The sequence below is a fragment of the Eptatretus burgeri genome, chromosome 16 (genome assembly GCF_056783735.1).
Source record: "Eptatretus burgeri isolate ZD-2024b chromosome 16, Ebu_testis_v1, whole genome shotgun sequence".
Taxonomy (NCBI): domain Eukaryota; kingdom Metazoa; phylum Chordata; class Myxini; order Myxiniformes; family Myxinidae; genus Eptatretus; species Eptatretus burgeri.
In genome coordinates, this window is record NC_140976.1 from 48,896,245 (window position 1) to 48,920,110 (window position 23,866).

Here is a 23,866-nt window from a genome sequence, read left to right on the forward strand (position 1 = left end):
AAAGAATAGGCCACTGCATGCTGGCGCTGTGGTCGAATTCCATGCCTGGGTGAGTTATCGTCACATTGAGTGAGTTGTGATTTGTATTTTCAAAAGATGATGGAGAGCGAAGATGATAAATTGGTTTTCTCCATTTGTGGATAACACAATAAGCTGCTGGGGAATATAAACGGCTTCACAATAAAGAGATGGAAAAAGTTTTGAGGCAGGAGGTAAATGAAACGATGGCGTTGTATTAATTGTATGAAATAGTGTGGTTACAGAAAGACGAAGCACAGAAATACCTGGATTACTTTCTTAATCGGAAAAAGACGTTTATACAGAAACAACTGGCAATGCAATACAAATAAATTATGACACCAACCTGAGCCTTGACAGAGGTTCCCTGGAGGTGAGCAGATGATACATCTGAACCATTATTCGACTGGACCAGCAATAAGCAAGTCAGTGTAAATTATGGGACAAAGTGTAAAATTACATTTCATTCAAGCTGTGCACACGTGCAATCGAAAATTAATTAAATTGAAAAAAAAACAAAACAATTAATTTTGTTTCAGTATTTTTTAAATTGACCACTCATGAAACCACCATGATACAGTGACTGCAATGTGCCGATCCATCTCACTTCGATTTTTAATCACAATTAATGACTTCTGTGAAACGTTTGGAATTTAGTAAGCTTTTGTAAAACAATGGATCTAATGTGTATGAAAATTTGATGACATTTTAATTTACACCAACGCGTGGTAACCTATAAAGCAATGCAGGTCGTTTCACTCTTGCGACGTTCTCCACAAATCATAACGGCAAATGCGCTGCAGCGGTGGGATGATCGAAAAGGTCTCGATCGATTTAATGCTGCACATATTGGACAATAAACCACAAGGAGGAATGAAACACAATACAGTATTCCTGTTAAAAAAAAAACTTCACAACTGACGGTGGAAGTTCATGTGGAGAACAACATCAAAAGGCCATTCCGTCCGGTGTCACGAGTTTATGCTGTGAGATAACGTACACAGAACGCTTTCAATTCCGGAACAGAGTCGGTTAACTTGCTCAATTTTGACAATAATCCATGTTAGTAATGGAATATTCTCAATAACAACGAATGGGCTGGCAGGATGGTCTAGACCAGCGTTTCTCAACCAGGGGGCCATCGGCCTTCGACCGGGGGACCATGAGCGGACGCCGAAAAACTGCGATTCAGAATGCAGAAGCTTGTAATGTACAATTAAGGTGACGAGTCTCCGGTCATCGTGTCAAAGTAAAAAGGCTAGATGAGTTTAACCACGATTTTAAAAGAGAAGGCGGAGCCCACAGAGCATTCATAGTAAACCAATGTTTACAAAAACGTTAGAATTTTGTTTTTTTCAATTGTTTTCCTCAGATGTCGAAGGTTCGAAAATGGAATGACAGCTATGTCAAGTTTGGATTCACGAATGTCAGTCGAGATGGCGGGGACTGCGCGCAATGTCTGCACTTCTCGGTCGTGATGTCAAATGCATCTCTACGTCCTTCCAAACTTTCAAACCATCGCGACAAGATGCATCCCGGAAGGAAGGAAGATAATATTGACGCCCTGTCTGCGAAACGATCACGATATGACCGTGAAGCGACACTTCCCAAATTTGGATTCCGGCCAGAAGAAAAACCTGCTCTTCAATCCAGCTACGAAGTGGCATACCGAATTGTGAAGTGCAAGAAGCCGCACACTATTGCTGAGGACCTTGCCAAGCCATGCACAGAGAAAATGGTGGAATTGATGATCGGACCAGAGGCGAAAAAGAAGATCCAGCAAGTTTCGCTCTCTGATGACACGATCCTACGACGGATTGACAACATGGCCGCTGATGTGTGCGGTCAAGTTTGCTCCGAAATCAAACAAAGCACGCTCCAGGCTAGCCTTCAATTAGACGAGTCTACCGACAACGCCCTGGAGAGCCAGTTGATTGCCTTCACTCACTACGAGAGAAAGGGAAAGATGAAGGAAGAGTTCTTGTTCTGCAATACCCTACCAACCACAATGACAGCGGCAGATATCAAAGCTATTGTGGACTTTTTTTTAAGCTAATGGACTCGGTTGGCAGAATTTCAAGCACATTTGTACTGATGGTGCCCCAGCGATGGTCGGCGTCAGAGGAGGGTTCGTCACGCTTGTGAAGAACGAATAGCCCCATGTGACGTCCTCCCACTGTTCGCGACATCGAGATGCTCTTGCGTCAAAGACTCTTCCGCCTCGTTTGCTGGAAGTCATGGACGTCGCGGTCAAAGTGATCAACTTCATTCGTGCGAAGGCCAAAAATCATCGGCTCTTCCAACTCCTGGCCAACGAAATGGGAGCGGAACATGTTGGACTTCTGTTCCACACCAAAGTCCGTTGGCTATCGAGGGGGAAATGCCTCTCTCGGCTGTATGAACTCTGGGTTGAGGTGGAAATCTTCCTGCGAGACAACGAAAACAACCTCCATGTCCACTTCGACAATGAAGAGTTCGTCATGATGCTCACCTACCTGGCCGATATATTTGGCCGACTCAACGAAATGAACCAGTCCTTGCAAGGCCGTGATGTGACAGTTTGTGATGTTCAAGCAAAGCTTGCCGGACTGTCCGCTAGAATGGAAGTCTGGCAGGCACGAATCAAGGCCGGGTCCACTGCCTCGTTTCCTTTCTTGGACGAGCACCTGCAGACGCAGAGGATTGAGCTTCCTGTCGGTATCAAAGATTGCATCACGAGACATCTCGACAATCTCTCCGCTGAGTTCAAATCGTATTTTGACAATGCACCGTTGGATGTTCCGTGGCACAAAGACCCGTTCAACGCCAAAACTGAACCTACTGAAGATGAAGCAGAGGAGCTGGCAGAGTTGAAGGTTTCAAAAGCAATGAAGCTGGTCTTCAGTAACAAAGAAGGCCACTCCACCTTCTGGTTGTCTGTTCAGGATGCGTATCTACTACTCAGCAAGAAGGCATCCGTAATGCTCATTCAATTCGCCACAACAGATCTTTGCGAATCTGGATTTTCTGACCTTGCGACCATGAAAACGAAGTCCAGAAACCGTCTTGACGTTGGGAATGATATTCGCCTTGCTGTGTCTAAGACGGAGCCGGACATAAGAGGCCTCGTCAGACAAGCCCAACAGCAAGTGTCATTGATTGTATTGCTTAGAAAAATGTTTACTTTGACTTATCTTTTAAAACTGAGTAAATAAATTTCATAAAACGAAATCTGCATCTTTTATTGAAGGGCAGGGGACCACGAATGTTAAGCGACTCGGTAGGGGGGCCATGGGCCATCAAAGGTTGAGAAACGCTGGTCTAGACTGAGGTATGCATGTTCGCCTCTCAGCTATCTAGCCTGGGTTTGAATCCCAACCCAGCTATGAACGGTCATCTCAGTGTTTCACAGGCAGCGTGATTCATTAATGTGTGTGCCATCCCTCGGATAGACGTTAAATTATGTGACCTGTCTGTCAGCATAAGTTGGTGGACGTTAAACATCCCAACGTGTCCTTCACGAAGAGTAGGCGAGCTATCCCCGGCACCCAAACCAAATTACTAATTCCTGCCCGAACCTCAAGATGGAATTGCATCAGCAGTGCAGCTGCACCCTCAGCCAATGATTTCACCCCACAGCCTGGTGCTGCATATGAAAGAAGATTGATAATGAAATAATGAAATAATGAACATGGATTCTCCTTCAACTAATGCACATACACCCACATCGAAATAATGAAATAATGGACATACACCCTAACCAACAGGGATAGTAAAACAGTGCCAATATCACCATAATTGTACCATGGGAACTTCAGCTTTCAACAAAGAATCAATATTTTTGAGCTAAACCTCACTCAATGGAAATGTGTCCTTTGACGAGGTAATCTGATCACTTGATCGGGCCAGTGTGACCACTCCTTGGCTTTTTTCACAAGATCTTGGCTATTCGTTGTCCGCAAGACCATCCCCACGAGACCACTGGTATAGATAAAAAAAGCCTTTATACATTAATTGGGGTCATGCTGATCCTATGTTGCAAGTCTGGATGGAATCGGCCCAGAACTGAAGGAGGAGTACCGCAACAAGTAAACAAACGAACACACAAACATCGGTCCATGAATTATAGTGAGGACTAATTTTGACATAATATCAGATTCTTCCTCTTTCTTTTCTGCTTCTTCTTCTTTTTCTTCTTCTCGTGTTGCTGCACTTTTCCCAGCCACTGCAAAACAGGCTCCAGGCAGGAGATGAAAACGCTCAGATCGTCGAGTTCACGAGGCTCTGGTAAGAGAGGGCAATCCAGCAGATGCTCCATTGCTTGAGGAACCCATCTCAACTGGGCCATTTTGATTATATCCCCACTTTTGCACAAGGGCTCTGCAGCATCCAACCCTCGGTCCTGACGTGATTGAGACAAAGCAAGGTTGGTCGGCTTGTGAGGTCTTGATTGCAGATGTGTTGACCAAGCATTTATTCTGCAGCTGTGGGGGTTAAGATCCAGGGGGTGAACAGCATGAAGGAAGCTATTCCTGGACTTCAACATCTTGGGTGCTGGCTCATGTTGGAAGAGTGGGGGGCGAGACTTACATTCCTGCTTGGTTCTTTTGATTTGTCAGAGACTGCCCTTCTGATCAGAGGGGAAATAGAGGTTGTCCACTTGCCTTGGTTTAAGGCAACCAGAAATAACTCTGCAGGCCGTGTTGAGGAATGGATCCATACTTAAGATAAGTGACACGGATATATTTGCTAAATTTTAAAATACAAGTGCGCAAAGTGTATCATTTCCGACAGACAAGCAAGACAAATGCAAATCGTTTCAATCAGACATGAATTATACCTTTTCTCTCAAAATTCAGAAAGTAAGCAAAATTAAATGCTTCATGACAAAATACCTGCCTACTACTACTACTACTACTACTATTGTTGATCATCCTTGGCATCCAAAGAAGGCCATTTACATAAAGTATATGAACTACCTGTTCAATGTCTTTGTAGTACACAAGCTGCTGCCCAGACAGCAACAACACTCTAAGACAGCAAGCAATATAACCTCATGTTAATGAACAATCAAAAAGACTGGACAACTTGCTCCATGCAGTCGAGGAAGGAATTTGGAATTTGTTCAGGGTGTCAACGATAACTCGCCTAATATTTGCGAAGGACATGACATAATCTTTGATAATAAACCACCAACTAATGCTGGCAAACGTGATGCCCAGTTTAACGTCCGCATGAGAGATGGCACACAGTCACAAAAAGAGCTTTGGATGCAGGAGGAGGCAACTCAGCCCATCAAGCCTGCACTGCATCTGCACCATATCAATTAAATCAAACCGTTCATCAACTTAAATTCACTGGGGTAGGGGGTGTGCGGTTGTGGAGAAGTGGGAAGTGGGGATGAGAATAATGGAGTCAACCACAGACATCACCAGGGTGTTTATACATCTAGTGTGTGTGTGTGTGTGTGTGTGTGTGTGTGTGTGTGTGTGTGTGTGTGCCTATAAATACATCTACATAATCTATGTAATAAAACAGAACTGTCTGTCTGTCTGTCCATTCCTGAACTACTCCGTCAGTTTTGGGGCTTTCTGTGGAATGTTTTGAAGTCCCATCAGGTGTCCTATAGTGAGTGGGATGTTTCATAAATTTCTCAATATAATTATGATTTTGATTTTTCCAAAACTGCTGTGTCTGTCTCTGTATGTGTGTGTGTGTGTGTGTATGTATATCTATCTATCTATCTATCTATCTCTCTCTCTCTCTCTCTCTCTCTCTCTCTCTCTCTCTCTCTCTCTCTGGACATATCCGGATGGTGGTTATCTCCAAATGTGTCTGGACAGTGATTATGTTTGTCTCCGGACAGTGTCGAGGCAGTGTTTATGTCTGGACAGGAGTTTGCTTCGGGACGCATCCAGGCAGTGCTTGTCTCCAGACAGTTTGGCTCCGGACGTGTCCGGGTGGTGTTTATGGCCAGACAAAAGTTTGCTTCAGGACATGTCCAGGCAGTATTTGTCTCCGGACGGCTTGGCTCTGGACGTGTCCGGGCGGTGTTTGTCTCTGGACGGCTTAGATCCAGACGTTTCCAGGAGGTGTTTGTCTCTGGACGGCTTGGCTCTGGACACGTATGGCGGTGTTTGTCTCTTGGCGGTATTTATGACATGATGGGAACAAAATGGATGTCAGATATTACTTTGTTTCCATCTTAACCAGTTATTCCATGCAAAACCATTTCAATGAGAGTATGAATCATAATTAACGCTCCACTGCACGTCTGCCTTCCCCTCTCACCTCATGCTGCCTTCCCTTCGCCTACCCCTCCTCATTCTCCCTCCCTCCTCTCCCTTTCCTCCTCCACCTGCTCACTGTCTGCCATCTCTCTCCACCACCCCTCTCTCAATCTTCCCCCTCTTTCTCTTCCCACCTACTATTCCAGTCAGCAAAGCGACAGGTGGCATTTGCTCAACAATAATGAATCGCCCTGCCTGGGAAATACCAGAATGACCGTTTATGGCTGAAATCAGATTTGAACCCAGGCGAGACAGCCGAGACGAGTGTGCATACCTCTCGGCCATTCTGCCAACCCACAAATACTACTACTCCTTTATCAGTTGCAATTATTCCAAATGCTTGGTGTTAGTTTAATGGCTAGAGTGGTAGGCTTGGTATCTTAAGGTCCTGAGTTAAAATCCCACTCGGCTGTTGAATACCAGGTGGGGTTGTCTCAGCCTGTCATCCTTCTGAGGTCGGCAAAATGAGTGCCAGCTTGCTGGTATCCTGTGTTGGAGTGGCGACCCATCCAGGATTGTGTCCAATAGCCAAGGAGACTGCTTAAGCAGCACCAATGCTCTGCACAGAGTGTGGTCCCAATTGATGAATTATTCCAAACGTTTTTGGCCCGTCTTTCAGGAACCAGCTGGCCAGAAGTTGGCAGGAATTTGAAATTTAGCCAGGGTACCTTCTAAAGCAAGACAATAGTGGTGAAATGGTTTGCACCGTACAGCTTCTGGAACGACTGCCAACAAGGACAAAATAAAAATAAATATAAAAATAAGAAAAAATACAAGCCAAGATACATTTAAGTATTTAAAAGGCACAAATCCACAAAGAAAGACAAAATGAAGAATGAGGGAAGAAAAGTGTAAGAGTAAGATATATTCAGCAGTGTAAATTGGAACACAACTACAAGACTTGTCCTGGACTTTTGATAACGATTCACCAAATTAAGAAATGACGATTGAAAACACTCAACAAAACTCAACAAACCTTCAGCTCCTGTATCACGGTCGTGAAATAAAATAGTAATCTGACGATAATTCACCATCTGTCCGTCTGTCTGTTCCCAGGTACCGCAAAAACGGCTGAACCGATCACAACCATTTTTTGGGTGTGTAATCCTGGGACCTCTTGGAATAAAATAGGCATAAATATAATAACATGACCCCCTTGACGGCTTCCGAAGGGAGGGGGAGCTTCTAGTAATAATAATGTACAAGTACACCAATGGAATTTCCTACCTCCCCAAAATTGCATGATGACCGACAAGTGCAATTTCGTACACGTCACTTGAAATAAGTTTCACTCATCAACCTCACTGAGTGATGCTGTGATGCGTGACATCAAACGATTGGCGTAATGGCGAAATGGTGGAGGTCAGTCGATCCGGCGATACTTTTCCTGGCTTTTATTCATACGTTTTTGACTGTGCACCAATAACACTGAATAATCAATTAATGTGTTCACATGTTGGCAAATGGAGATTTATTTGTTCTTAAATTTGGGGGCTTTTTTAACTTGTGCAAAAACAAGGTGCTCAATAATGTAGCACAAACTTTTCTGATGAGGCTAAAACTTAAATTGAGATGTTTCACCACTGTGGCTTGGGTTTCGTGGATGCCATCCATATTATAAAAGGAATGGCAGCTCAACTCCAGCCCAAGCAAACACCCTTCCTTTTGGATCACTGCATGGTCCTGGCTCCACAAAGGCAAGAGCACATGAGTGGGCTCTCTGGGTCACTCTTGGGAGATCGATTGGATATCTCCATGCCGCGGGCCTGTTCGAGCAGAATTGACCAGGGTGAATCAACATCAACAACGACCACCCCTCCCCCCTAACCTCCACAGTCCACAATGAGGAAGTGAGGCAGAATGATGATGCAGGCATAAAGAGCTGTTGAAATGGCTGGCAAAATTCACTAAACTGCAGAAACCAACAGCTCTCATACGAGCCTCGACAATGTATACAAATTTGTTTTTTTTGTTTTTTTAAAGCTCACTGGCAAAATACTGCTGCCAAGATACTGGTGCAGAGCCATACAGGTTCAGGAACAAACATAACCTTCCAACAGGAACACCATTTAGCTCATTGCCATCTGCACAAAGGGTAAAACAACCTGCAAGTTGATATATTGGAGGGGTACAAGAGCTAATTTTGCTTTTCTACATGCAGAGGTGAGCTCGGGGAAGTTTGATCGAACATTCGGCATATTTGAGAACATCCTCAACTCTGCAGGTATGTATTGGAAGTGTTATCAAACTCTAAGGTGAGCATCTGTGACAACCATGGCATAGCAAATACTTCCAGCCATTCCATTTGAGGAGTTACATTTGTATCATGAGCAATGGAGGGAGGGCGGGGGAGGAACAATCTCCACGAGACAAACACAACAGACCGAATCGAGGTAGGATTAGAAATATACATGAAAGCCTCAATTAAATAAAAATCCAACAGATTCCTGCATTTATATATCAGAAATGCACTTAAAGGAAAAGCCTATTGCAGAGGGTGGGGTTAATGGGGAAAAATAATTTTGAAAATACAGAGGATTAATTGGTAATTACTTTTAAAAAAAATGAAGGGGACTGGAATGGAGAAGGGAAAAGGAGGGTTGGGAGGTGATGAGAGCAAGGGGAATGTACAGTGAAGGAAGAGGGTATGTGTTAAAGGAACGTTATAAAAATCAAGCAACGAAATCCCAAATCCCAATTCTGAGCAGAAATAAAAATGATCCGCAGGTGTGCGGACGCATATGCTTCGCTTCATTCCGGTTTAACAAGCGGGGAAGACACTTCAATATGTTGTTTCCCCCATAAGAGCCGTAACTCTGTTCAGCTACATACCAATCTGCTACATCACGTCTTTGTACCGCATGCTAGCCAAAGGGTTACTGCCCAAGGCCACACCTCTGGTCATGAAAGCACTCATCATTTTGCTTCCGGCAGATGATGCCCAATCCAAATGTTTACCTCCAGGCAATCCGTTTCTTCATCACTGGAAATGACTTCCACCGGTGTTTTATCCTGCTCATTTTCAAACACGAGCAGCAGCCGGATTAATGCTCAGTTCTTATGTATGACTTCTGTGTGTTGATCCCCTTCCCCCTCTCTTACTGGAGGGTTTCCTCTCATTGTTTGAATTCCAAGTAAATTTCAATTGGAATTAGTCCTGCAGTTTCAAGAAAATGTGTGGATAGAACTGAACAGGAGAGAAAAGGTAAAACAAAAACAAACAAAAAAAATGATCCTTGTGGGTAATCATGAAAATCGTGAGACGACAAAGAAATGAGATGAATAAGAAATTGTGTAAGCAGGCAGGGAGTGGACAGACACGACGCCAACGGGAAAGGAGGTCGGTGTCTATGTCATACGAGCTTACGTAAGGATGTCCATCACGGAGGAGTTTGTGGAACACGTGACAGAACTTCCAGTTGAGCACGGCATTGCTGGTGAGAGGAAGACGACTGACCACAGCCCAGAAGGTTTGAGCCCCTTTCTCCTGGTAAGTCCCAAGAATACACAGTGATACTGTCAAGGCATCAACAATTGTTGGAAATACTCAATGTTTGTGAGAGACTTACCTGAGTCCCCGCTGATGCAGTGACCCCTGTAGGTTAAAGCTGGACTTTGGAATTTGTTCACGGTTCCGGCGATTAACTTGCCAAACCTTCACAAAGGACACCATAGGATGCTTAACATTCACCAGCTAATGCTGACAGATAGGACACCCAGTCTAACATTCATACGAGAGACGGCACACACATTGATGAATCATACAGCCGGTGAAACACCGGAATGGCAGTTTATAGTTGGGTTGTGATTCTAACCCAGGCTAGACCACTTTGAGGAGAGTGTGCATACCTCCAAGCTATCCTGCCAGCCCACGTACCATGCAATTTTGGAAAACTAATGTTCGTTGCACAGTGATGTTGCTTATTGGGAGCACCGCATTTCCATGCCTATATGGACAGATTTCAAAAACCGATGTGAGAATTGGCTACCCAGGATGCATGTTGATATCGATGACCCCTCAAGCACCAACTGCAAAAGGATATCCCTTGCGTGTTTCTCCTTCACAGGAACCTCCTGGCTGTTGATGGCCTTGTTTATGCTCACGTTCTTCCACACAGCATGGAGGCAGGGGGTGAGGGTGTGTTTGAGAAAGATAGTCATAATTTACAGGCAAACAAGAGAACACAGCTTGCATTGACCAGAGGCAAAGTTCCAAGGTTACAGAAATTCTTTCACAGAGATAAATGACAGAACAGTCAAAACAGGCTGGTGGAGAAAGCAGTTTCTCTAAGCCAACGATTGATTTATTTTGGCCAGTAATCCATATGGAGATAAAGAAGAAAAAAAAAGTCATGGAAAACTGAAAATTTTAAACAATAAAAGATAAGGGATCGACTTGATAAACAGCTACAGGATAGACAAGCTGGCAAGACGAACAATTTGCTTTGATCAATCGATTTGTCGCATCGGCTTTATATGTTTAGATGCAAAACAACATGTTTCCTATCAACAAGTTTAACACAATTACATTTGGTAAAAACATTTTTGTGTAATTCCCATGTGCTGTATGACCTTGATAATCATGTAAACACAGAAATCAGTGATTTGATCAGGAACAATTCATCCAAAACACTGATGTGATATGTTTGATAAATCACACAACTTTGTGACTCAGCTCAAGCCTGTAGCGAGCATTTTTTTTTTTACTGCCCCTGGTGTTTCCGAAGCGGTTAGGGTGGTGGCTTGGGATCCTAGGATCCTGAGTTCAAGCCCCGTCACCGCTGAATTAACACCAGGGGCTTGACTCAGCCTGTCATCCTTCCGAGGTTGACAAAATGAGTACCAGTGTAGCAGCGAAAAGGCTGCACATGAAGGGAAGGGGTATTGATGGATTTATTTAAAATCTTGTATTTGTGTGGTGCAGGCATGATGGGCCGAATGGCCTCCTCCTGGATAAAATTTCCCTGTAATTCCTTGCAATACCCTCCCTTACCCCCGTCCTCTTCCCCTTAATCTCGTTCTTCCCCAAGTCCTTTATCCTTCAAAATTCTCCCTCTATTTTTGTCCCTCTCCACTGCTGTTGATGTGTTCATCCTCGCTCTTCCCCCTCCCCCAATCCCAAACCACCCTTTTTCTACTGCTCCGTTATATCCTGGAAGTGTTCTGTGTTCTCGCTCCTCTACGAGCTTAGACTTTGAAAATAAAAAGGACATCATACGGTGACCGAACACACACCATATGGTGACCTAACACACACCATACAGTGATATAAACTCGAAAGCACACCATACAGTACCGAAAATCAAACCATATAGTAAAAAAAAAACCCATACATAGACTGAGAGTACATTATACAGTGATCTAAAGCACACCCTGCAGTGATCTAACACCACAAGGTGATCTAAGGCATACCATACGGTTACATTGATGGCGTGTAAAGTCCCTCACAAAAAAAACAACAAAACAAAACGGTGAACATCACGTTTGGTGGATGTTAACATTGAAATCTCACCAAATCAAGGACTAAAAGAGTATATTCGAGAAGGCTTCACATTTAATAAAATAGTGAAAGTCTCAAAACTCAAAAAGGTGAAACCATAAAAATCTCAAAAAATCCAAGCAGGACAGATGACAGGGTCAGGCACGCCTGAGTGCAGTACAGTGCAGTGTAGTTATCAGTGTGTGCAGGAGTGGGATAACAATGGTGTGTTTTTACTTTGGTTTCCTCATCTCCTCACCATTTCCTCTTCTGGGTTCAATGCCTCTTCGGCTGGCCTTTAAACTTCCGTTTTGGAGCTTTTATCTTCTTGGTAGGCCACAGCCTAATCTAATCATGCCTCACGCGGTAAAAATGCTTGGTCCAATGGTCCAAATGTCCTATTTTGGAATTAATTTTTTTTTTTACGTTCATCTCGTTGTGATCATTCTTAGTTCCACTGAACTTTCACATATGCAGCAACCAATACCTCTTCAGATGTGACGTGTTCTTGTGAAAACAAAAACAGAGTTTTCTCACCGCGTGGCATTTCTCCGTGCGGATTGGCAGGGAAAAAAGCCACCGTCACAAGACAACATTGTGACTCTATAATGATACATTAAACAGAAATAGAATGTTATCAATCAAAGTAGCAGTCTGTTTGCCATCTCGGGATAGATCACTTGTCTTGGCGACACGCTGTGATGCCACTGTCGTAACGGAAGTATTCTATTGTGAATATTCATAGAAATTGTGAATCATTTCCGAATTACATTGTGCAGTCTTCTCTGTGAGCGTTTGATATGGTTAAAAACAAAGTGTGAGCGACGTTACAGATCTCTCAAAGCTATTGAATGTCGAAATCCTCTCATCTTGAAAAGTACCCTTGGGAGGAACGCTACGCTTGATAACTTAAACACCTTAAAGTGCAGCAACAGTTTGCATGCCATTATCTCTTCTGAATCGATGAGATCCATTTGCTGAGGGCTCGGCTGAGCCACTGATGCAGTGCCCCCTGTAGGTTATGGCAGGAACTTGTAATTTGTTCAGGATGCCGGGGAGAACTCGTCGACTCTTCACGGAGGACGCCGTGAGAACATCAAGGTCCACCGACTAATGCCGGCAGATGGGATGCCCGGTTTAACGTCCGTCCGAGTGACGGCACACACATTGATGCCTCGCCCTGCGTGCGAAACACTGGATGACAGTGCATACATAGCTGGGCTGAGATTCTAACACAGCTTCGACAGTTTAGAGGTGAGTGTGCATACCTGTAGAATCTAGGCTATCCTGCGAGCCCTGTCCACGTTGTGAAAGTAGTCTGTCCCTCTCTCCTCCATGATAGCAATTCATACAAGGATACAAGGAAATCGAACACAGGTGGAGGCCATTCAGCCCAGCATGCCTGCACGAACACCAAACTCATTTATCTCCACAAGATCCAATAAAGAAAATGCAAAAATTAATTCATTATATTATTATTATTATTATTGTTTTTTTTGTAGTTTTTGTATGTTTTTTTTTTCTTCTTCCCCTCAGGGGACTTCAGAGGACAATTCGACCAATGGCAAGACTTGACACACAGATGAGATTGGTGCTCAAATGTTGTGTACCAAAATGTTTGCTTCATTCGAAGTCTTAATTCTGTTTACATAAACCTGCACTGGACATTCACAGAGCCACGATACTTTATAGCAGCAAGGTCACATGCATCGCAGGTTTATGGCCTTCCTTTTACAGCAGTTGTTATGAAATCAGAATGCACATTTTCAAACCGTGATCATGAACCAAAAATGACGTCCCTGCATCTGCTCAAATAATAATACTCTCCCCTAAGGTCATCATCTCTCTCCCAACAACGTCACGAACATCACGTCGGGAAATGAGCACAGCCTCAAATCCGACCCCATCAGATATAGGGCCATTTTTTATTTGAAAAGCAATACGCCAGAGCAAGTACGCCATATTACCGAGAGTAATGGGACAGGAAGGACATGCATGGTTATGAATTCGCAACCGCTCGTTCGATCTCTCATTGGGGTGTCCGGTTACCAAGACTTTGCACCAAATATTGGTAAATATGATACATGAAATGTTGCACCATTCATCCATCAGAGCAAGTGCTGGTTTATTGGTGGATTGTGCCATGTTGATTAAGGCCCTCGGGTAGCGTTCCAGGACAACCTCGAGTGGTTCCATGATTGGGTTGAGGTGAGGGCTCTGTGCTTGTTACTGCAGATTCTAACAATATGTATTGTTATCTTTGAACCATTGTTCAACAGAGTGAGAGAGAGAGAAGTGGGGCAAGGTGGGTGATCATGCTGGTATATACTACCTGTTGCAATGCATCAAGGATCATAGTACACAGCAATCGAAAATTTGAAAACATCTGCTTCTGTGCATTGCTGGGAGGGAGCCAGAGCATTGTTTCCAGTTTCCACATACAGGTTGAGATGGTTTGTCATGTTTGAATGTGGTTCCAGTACCTCGGGCAATATCGTGATCAGGCACGCCTCCCACTCCAGAAAAAAATGGTCACTTTGCAGCATGAAAATGTCACCCATTCTAGTACAAAAAAAAAAATTAAAAAAAAATACTTCACCTTGTATAAAAAGAGTGTCTTTCTCCACTTGAGCGACTCATTTGAGAATTTTGCACTTCTCCTTTCAATCGCTATCTTTCTTTCTTCTCCCCACCCTACTTCCAGTGCCCTTGATGCCTCGTTCACTAAAAGTACAACGATGGTGTTCCTTGTTTCTCGTCATGTATGTACATTCTCTTCCACGAGTCATCATCAACTGTTTGCAGGACGAAGGCCTCCCTCGACTCACGTTGGGGGTATTTGAGTGAAGAACCAAGTCTTCAAACACTCACCCCATTCATAGAAACTCTGAAATTTGTTTTCACAATCAAATATTTCAATAAAGGATGAAAAGATGGGATTCAAACTCACAACCTTACTAGCCAGAGGAGTGTGTAACATACTCAACCAACCTGCTATGTATTTAAATTAAATAATTTTAACAATCAAGTATTTAATAATCCTTAATTTAATAATAATCAAGAGAAGGGCACCCATTCTCTGGTCTTAATAAATAAATGAATAAATAAAACTACAGAATGTAAATAGTTCCTTTCTCCACTCTCGATACTTGGAGAATCTTCTTTTTTTATCTCTCCGTATGTCTCTGGGTTTTTTTTTTGGAGGGGGGGGGAGGATGGGGGAACATTTTGCCCCCTTAACAAAAATGTAATGGGGAGCTGGCCCTCCCTGCCCCCCACCCGCACTTCCAGCATCCTTTATCGTTCTCTACATACCTGTTCTCTACATCTACCACAATCGAGTGTCAATTTAACTTATTAATCAATTAATAATGGAGTCACCAAATATTAAATTGTACCTCAAGCAGAAGGCAAAGTAAGCATCCTAAACTTTTGAAAAAGCGACGTGTCAAGCTCAACAAACCACTCTTTCTGCTATTGGCAGTGAGGGACAATTGACCTCCTCTATTGTTACAACATTAAAAGCAGTGTTCCGCTTGACGGTGTGATAAATACCACAGTTCACTTGCCAGCTACAGTCCACAGGGTGGGATTTCCATTCCACTTCTCATGCAACACCGTCAGCGACCTTTCCATTTTCATTGAATATCTCTGCGTTCATCAATGCACATGATTTCCCTTCGAGGATGTACAATTTCAGTTCACAATAACAGCCCATTCCTGTCAACTTGATCAAAATCAAAAGTTGATTTGAAACGAGGAATTCGATATTTATTTAACTCGAGCATCAAGTCTAATGTTCTCCATCTGTGTGCAATAAGGCTGCAGAGCAAACCCTCAAATTACAAAACCACTGGACTGTTTCTTCAAATGACAATCTACAGATTGGTCTGCGGGAAATCCAAACACCAATGAAGCATTCTGATCCATCAATCCATCAACCAGCATGCTCATCATCAATAGGAATCGAATAGTGCACTGGTCCTACCAAAGAAAGGACTTAAAACTGATATAACAAAAGGTGATTGTAAAAATAGCACAAAAGTAAGTATGAAATGGAATGGTCGATGAGACGGTGAGAACATGAATGTTGGAGATTGGAGGCGAATGCACGAAGAACCCTCAAACACTAAAATCTATCTTATGCAGGTTCCTTATACTAACGTGTCGAGATTTATGTTTCTGTGTGAACTGCTCAAGCAAAGTACGATGAATGAAAGCGGTTTGTTACAAGTACGATTGTGTATAACAAGTTACCGGGGTGTGAGAATGTGGTGTGTTACTGGTATGATTTAAATGTGGTGTGTTACGAGTTTATGATAAATGTGGTGTTATTATTTATTACTAATAAAATCAATCATTTTTTCAAGGATATTGGTTGGTCGATTTTGCTATTCTGTCTGTCTGTCTGTTTGTCTGTCAATCACCGACAGGTCACAATTTTAAACCGATATTCACGAAACTTCACCACGTGGTAGAGTTTGTCATTAGGAATAAGCAAATTGTTTTTGAGGTTCGAAGGTCAACATCGGCACAAGGTCAACAACTAAGGAGGTATTTCTTGAATCCTCAATTTTCATCTATTTTTTATTTCTATTTTTTGTATACATTATCGAGGGTCATATGAGAGCGAACACACAACGCAAAACAAGGGAAGCAGGGGGCAAGAGGGGTGGGAGAGGGAAGGACAAAACAGTGGGGAACAGAGACATTAGGAGATCTGTGGAAGGGAGAGGGATGAGGTGGGGAACACGGGGTATACAAGATGGACACCACAGGGACTTTCAGGACCTTACACGACAGGGAACTTTCAGGAAGGAAGGCAGGGAATTTGAAGAAGGTGGGTTTGGGGTGGATTAACAGGGGTAGAAAAGATCGTGGTTTTGGAATGGGGAAGATAAGAGGTGATGGTGAATATCTGTTTTGAAGGCCTGGAGGGAAGAATGGGATTGAAGAGAGTGTGGGAGTATATTCCAAAGGTGGGGAAAAAAAGAGGAATGAAAGAGGGAAGGTGAGCGGTGATTCATGATTTTGGTAGTTTTACAAGAAGGGGGTGGCTGGCAGACCTTGAGCGCCCTGCATAAATATGGGGGTGGGGGGGGGTGGAAATATCGCAGATAGAGCAAGGAACGGGGACCGGAGAGAAGACAGTAGAACAAAGAAAGACCACCGACCTGCCTGCGGTGAAAGAGTGAGAGGCCCAAGACTCAGCCTCATCGCGAGGGATACCAATGTGCCGAAATGCCTTAGTTTCCACAGCGTGAAGCCAAGAAAGGTGAGAGGCAGGAGCACCAGCCCAGAGGGGAGCGCAGTACTCCAACAGGCTGCAGACAAAAGCTTTGTATGTGCTCAGGAGCTCAGGTGGGCCGAGGAAGGACTTTCCTCGATGAAGGATGCCCAGTCGGTGACTGGCTTTGGAGGCCAGGTTGGAAATTTGGCTTTGCCAGGAAAGATCATGGCAGGTAGTGAGAATCAGAAGCTAGAATGAAAGGACTTCTTCCAGAGGATTGTTGAGTCACCTTCCCAAGTCACAGCTTGGCAATCACCCTTCCCTTTCCAGAGAGGGACATCAAGGCCCCTCTTCCAGTCAGTTGGGATGATGCCTGTGTTCCAGGCAGAGAACAGAACTGCATGCAACGACACAAGTGCAGCATTTCCACCAGCCTTGAGAAGTTCAGCATGGATGCCACAGATCCATGGAGCTTTACTCCATTTCAACCGGTTAACCGCAGCCTGTGTTTCCACAAGCGAAGGTGGACCACAGTTGATTGGAGGGTCAGCAACAGTTATTGTAACACCCCTGACGTACAACTCGACAGCTGGTGGATCAGCCTGGTACAACCGCTCAAAGTAACCAGCCCAGTGGGCCTTCATTTTGGATCCACGGTCAAGGGCCGACCACCCTCTGCTCTCACTGCAGTACACCGAAGGATTGGCTTGGATGAACGCAATGCGCGAATTCCCCTGTAAGCAGGATGAGAATCACTTGACCACAGACGATGCTCTACCCCTCACAGATTCCTCGCACATAGGCCTCCTTGTCCACCCTTGGTGCACATACAGTTTTATGCCTCAGCTCCCTGAGCAGCTCAGCTCTGCCATTCAGCCTGGCCCTGCCACTCTGGTCAATGGTATCCAGTGTCCCTTCAGAGACAAAATTCTTCTTTGCCCTACGGTGAGTTCCAAGACATCCACTGGAAACATGAAGGACGGTGGTCTTGAAGGCACTCCACAACTCTTCAGGACCTCCCAAAGCACGCAGACCCCTCAAATCTCCACTCAGCTTGTTCGCAAACTCTGCAGCTACCCGCTCATCCTTGAGCTTGCCAACATCCAACCAAGGCTGGGATGGTACCATTCTCCTGGATATAAGGTGCAACTTAGCAGTTGCTACAACAAGCCGGTGGTCAGTATTGAGGAACCTGCTCGAGCCTGAATTCTGGATCATCCTCCAGCGACCATCAACGAGGACATGGTCAATCTCCTTTGCTATACCACCAGCGTTGAAATACCAAGCCCAGCGATGAGCTTGTGGGCGCTGAAACCATGAACCCGCCACACAATGTCCATGACTAATTGCAAAGTCAAGGAATTAGTGCTATTCAGGATCACAGTTCCAGACCAATGGGGACCAACACATGTCTCATAACCATCCCTATCGGTTCCAGTCAATGCAATGAAATCTCCCAAGACTAGAAGTGTATCTTGCCTGGGGCACTGATCAATCACAGACTCGAGCGTGGCATAGAATGCATCCTTCACGGTGAGATCACTCGCCTCAGTCGGAGCATAAACAGAGACCAGAGAAATTACACGAAAGGAGTGATGAATCCTTCGTCTCATAATACGCTTGTTGACTGGTGTAACCTCAATTATCATTGGAGTCAGCTTAATGGACACAGCTGCAGCAACTCCTTGGGCAAGGAAACCATCAGAGCGACCAGACCAATAGTAAGTATCACCACCCACCATGATCTCGCCACAATCCGGTCTCCGAACCTCATAGAGTGCTGCAATACCGATATCCAAACGCTTGAGCTAAGATGATAACAGAGACAGGTGATCATCCTCTCTTCGGGATAGGACATTCCAGGCAGCCACGTGAAGGGACCGCCTCAGGTTAACCCAAAGAGACCGCCGTCTGGTGGACGACACCTCGGCACCACTCCGACACACTCTCCCTCAATCTGACCCAAGAATGTTACCCCGTGGTTTCCCTCCTATCATCAAAGATTGGGGGTCCCGAAGGCTTTGCCCCAATCCCGTCATCTGGTGAGCTGCCCTGCGAAGGGAAGCTGCACAGGAGGTACTCCCACAGAGTGGGTTTTCAGATTTCTTTGCGTTTTTGTTTTTCCAGAATGATTCTTCCCTCCAAGCCTACAAAACAGATGTTCACCACCACCTCTTATCGTCCCCCATCCAAAACCTCAATCTTTTCTACCCCCGTTAATCCACCCCAAACCCACCTCCTTCGAAACTCCCTGCTTTCCTTCCTGAAAGTCCCTGTAATGTCCATCTTCTATACTCCATGTTACCCACCACAACCCTCTCCCTTCCACAGATCTACTAATGTTTCTGTTCCTCACTGTTTTGTCCTTCCCACGCCCCTCTTGTCTCATGCCCCTTTGCTGTGTGGTGTGCGTTAGCTCTCATTCGAACCTTAACAAGGTATACAACAACAAAAAAACTGCACATCACCTAGTCATCATCATCCCTACTGTCAAGCACAGTGGTGGCAGCATCATATTATGGGCTTGCTTTTCATCAACAGGGTCTGTCAAGCTTGTTAGGATAGAAGGGACAATGGACGGTGCAAAATATAGCAGAATCCTTGATGAAAACCTGCTTGAGTTAGCTCTGGATCTGAAACTGGGTCAGAGATTCACATTTCATCAGGACAATGATCCAAAGCACAAAGCTAAAGCCACACAGGAGAGGCTGAATAAGAATAAAATAAATGTTCTTGAGGCCTAAGTCACATTTGCTCTACGGCGAGGATACGGTGGCCGTAGGCCCTCTGAATTGACAGAAACGTGCGGCGGCCGCAGAGTTTATGAGGTGGCCTCAGGGTGGCCCTACGCCGTTTGGCTATATTTTACAGGCCGTAGGGTCGCCGTGGAATTATAACGCGGAGTTATAACTTTTTTTCATTTCTACATTCGCCGTAGCAATTTGAAAAGCCGAAACAAAAGAACTGGTAAAAAAAAAAAAAAGAACCCACTCGTTACCGTCCGTCTGGCCGCATGTTCGCCTTAGGGCCCCCTGCGGTCACCTTGCGGTCGCCTTGCGGGCACTTTGCGTCTGCCTTGAAAATTCTATGGCCACCGCAGGAACGCCCTAAGGTCACCGTGCGACATCAAATCAAAGACCGTACGGCACCCCCACGTTTTCGGTCTCCACAATTTATAAATACACCATGCGGCTACCCGAAAAATAAAAACATATGTAACTGCTACATTGTGTGACCGTGGAAATACTGCGGCCGCCGTATAATTGCTGGTGGCCGTAGATTTTGGAGACCCCACGGCCGCCGTGGCAAATGTGACTTAGGCCTGAGTGGTCCAGTCAAAGGCCTGACTTGAACCCAAATTAACATTTCTGGTGAGAATTGAAGATTGCAGTCCATCGACGATCCCAAACAAACTTGGTAGAACTAGAGCAATTTCCACGTGAAGAATGGGTAAATATTTCACCATCTCACTGAACAAAGCTCGTAAAGATCTCCGCATTAACACTCATAGCAGTCATTGCTGCAAAATGTTCTTCTACCAAGTGCTGATCTAAGGGCCCTGTCACACCTTGACGTTTTAGCCAGCGTATGGCAAGGTCTCAAAATGTATGTAAAACGCTGGCATACGCTGAACTATTGATGGTTTTTTTTTAAGTTTTGGGCATATAATAACGTGTTGGACGTATGCATAACGTATTAGTAATGTACACAGAACGTTTCAATCATATATAGATAACTTATACCAATGAATGCTGAGCGTGTTGTCGGCGTTCACAACCTATGCCCAACGATAGTCTAACTGATGCATAACGCGCGGCAGCGTATCGCCGACGATCACGTGGTGTAGGCTATTAATAGTCTGCGGCTCGACGATTCAAATCATAACGGCACAAGACATCGAAGTGTGAAGCTGCTGTCACACCTTGACGTTTTAGCCAGCGTATGCCGACGTATGAAAAACTTGCTGAACCAAGCTGGCACACGTCGAATACGTTATGGGTTAAGTTTTGTATACGTCAAGAGCACGCTGGCATAAATCATAGTACGTTGGCATACGTCGTAGTATTCTGGCATACGTCGTCATACGCCAAGTACGTCGAGAAATTTTCAGCATGTTGAAAATTTCTCGACGTACTCGATGTATGACACACGTTCCGCATACGCTGGCCATAAGTTGTAGGCATGTTATGCGATCGTTGACACACATCGACACACGTTACTTCTACGTTACACATAAGTCGAAACACGTCAAGGTAATGGTTAGCGTCAGTGTTCCAGACTCCCTGGTTTTTTTTTTTTTTTCTTCGGTATGACGGTGATGTTGACACTTCGATTTCTCGTGCGGTTATGATTTAAATCGTTGAGCGGCAGCCTATTCATTATATTATATTGTACCGGCACTAGAGCAGCAGTGGAATCTACTTGAACCTAACACCAAGATATCCTTGTTCAGAGCACGTCACAGAGACATGGCTGAGTTCTTTGAGATGGAAGACACGATGACATTCTGCAGTGACATCAACGGTCTGTTGAAAGAACTTGGGTGTGATCACGATCCTGCAGACTGGCGCCTCTTCATCGACTCGGGGAAGAACAGCTTGAAGGCTGTTTTGCTCCACAATGGCAACGAGAAACCATCAGTCCCACTGGCTCACGCGTTCGGCATGACAGAGACCTATGAGACTATGCGGCAGCTGCTTGATTCCATCAAGTACAATGACTTCAACTGGCACATCTGCGGAGACTTGAAAGTGGTGGCGCTGTTGTTAGGGCTGCAGTCAGGCTACACGAAATACATGTGCTTCCTTTGTCTCTGGGATAGCAGAGACGACAAGAATCACTGGACGAAGAAAGATTGGGAAGAGCGAAAAGAGCATGTACCTGGTCGACACAACGTGAAGCATGTCGCCCTTGTCGACCCAGCCAAGGTTTTCCTTTCACCACTCCACATAAAGCTCGGCTTGATGAAAAGTTTTGTACGGGCAATGGATCTGAATGGGCGTGGGTTTTTATACCTCAAGGAAAAGTTTGGCAACACCTTGTCGGAGGCCAAGATCAAGGCTGGTGTCTTTGTTGGACCGCAAATCCGACAGATTATGAAGGACGAAACTTTTTCGACAACTCTAAACCCCAAAGAGCTGGCAGCGTGGAGGAGCTTCAAAGCTGTGACGGACAACTTCTTGGGGAACGAGCGCGCGGACAACTATGAAGAAATAGTGCAGCAGCTGCTGGAGTCCTTCAAGAAACTTGGCTCCAGGATGTCCCTGAAAATCCATTTCCTACACCAGCACCTGAACTTCTTCCCTGACAACTTGGGAGCAGTCTCGGACGAGCACGGCGAGCGATTCCACCAAGAGATTTCACTCATGGAGACGCGTTACCAAGGGCGGCACAACCCGAACATGATGGGCGATTTCTGCTGCTTCCTGCATCGTGAAACTGACACAGAGCAGCACAAACGCAAAGCCAAATGCCTAAAGCATTTTTAATTCCATTCTAGTGGAGTTTTTCTGTAATTTCTATAATTTTGAAGCACTCATGATGAAATAAATGAATAAATGAATTTTTGTAAATTTCATTGAAATCCTGACTTCTAGGCAATGGGAATATTTCTGTTACTGAAAATCCTGACGTGATACAGCAAAACGGTTATGATTTTTGAAATCAGCGTACCCAAATTAGTCTAAATCACTTTACACATGTCCAGTAAAAATTTTTTGTTGTTCAGTGTAATCTAACTTATGCATAGCGCGGCAGAGTATCGCCGACGATCACGTGTCCTAGCCTATGAAAAGGCTGCCGCTCGACGATTCAAATCATAACCGCACTAGACATCGAAGTGTCAACATCACTGTCATGCCGAAGAAAAAAAAACATGGAGTCTGGAACACTGACGGGTTCCTCCTGTGAAGCCCATTTTTAGATACCAATTCCCCTAAGCGCTGCCAATACGGTGGTCGTCTGGAAGACTTCAAATACGTCTACATCCGTCAATATGCGTTGGAGATACGTTACACATAGGTTCAAAGCACGTTACTCATAGGTTAGAAATAAGTTTCCGGTACGCTAGACATTATCTCGACGTATTTCGACTTATGAGTAACTTACAAGTAACTTGTGTCGACGTGTGTCAACGATCGCATAACATGCCTACAACTTATGGCCAGCGCATGCGGAACGTGTGAGTCATATGCTGGCATACGTCGGAAAATTTTAAGCATGCACAAAATTTGCAGTCGAGCTCGGCATACTATGACGTATGCCAGCCTGCTTCAGTGTGCTCTTAACGTATACAAAACTTACCCATAACTTATTCGACGTGTGCCAGCGTATTCGCCAAATTTTTCATACATCGTCATACGCTGGCTAAAATGTCAAGGTGTGACAGCCCCTTTATCTATAAATGCGCATAAGAAATCGAGAAATTATTAGAATATAGTAAGTCATCACGATCCGGAAGTGGTGCGTGCCGGTACGGAATGTTCACATGCATTCCACGAATTATCGCTTGTATTGAAGTAACAACTGCTGTGATACTTCCACACACAGAGTTAATTAAAATCCAAATTAAAATCAACTTTACCTCCCTGTCTTTGCTTGCCATGACATTCGCTGCCATTAACCATTGCCACTCCTACGCCACGGTGACTAAGGCGCCTTTTCCTATCGTAACTGGCATGGCCCGTTACGTCATCGTCGGCCGGCCACGCACCGGCCTACGCAGCAACGTGTCTTGTCATTGGTTTGGTAAATAAATGGCCGCAGCACCGTGTCCTGTCATTGGTTTGGTAAATAAATGGCCATAACTTGGGAAACATTTGTCCGATTGATATCAAACCTTGAAAAGGCACATACTCAGGTCCCCAGCAA

General features: G+C 44.6%; 1 protein-coding gene across 6 annotated transcripts in view; it reads right to left on the reverse strand.

Moving 5' to 3' along the window:
* The window catches only part of HIP1 (huntingtin interacting protein 1), a 438,658-nt gene that overhangs the window by 324,383 nt on the left and 90,409 nt on the right, over nt 1-23,866 (reverse strand). For 5 of the 6 annotated variants that reach the window (XM_085858611.1, XM_085858616.1, XM_085858610.1 and 2 more), the window contains 2 exons: nt 10,331-10,394; nt 9,655-9,797 (listed from right to left, as the gene is read on the reverse strand). In XM_085858611.1, the coding sequence (XP_085714737.1) occupies nt 9,655-9,797; nt 10,331-10,394 (207 nt within the window). Of the gene's footprint in view, nt 1-9,654; nt 9,798-10,330; nt 10,395-13,034; nt 13,169-23,866 lie in introns of all 6 variants that reach the window. The other variant, XM_085858615.1, reaches the window with a different exon arrangement.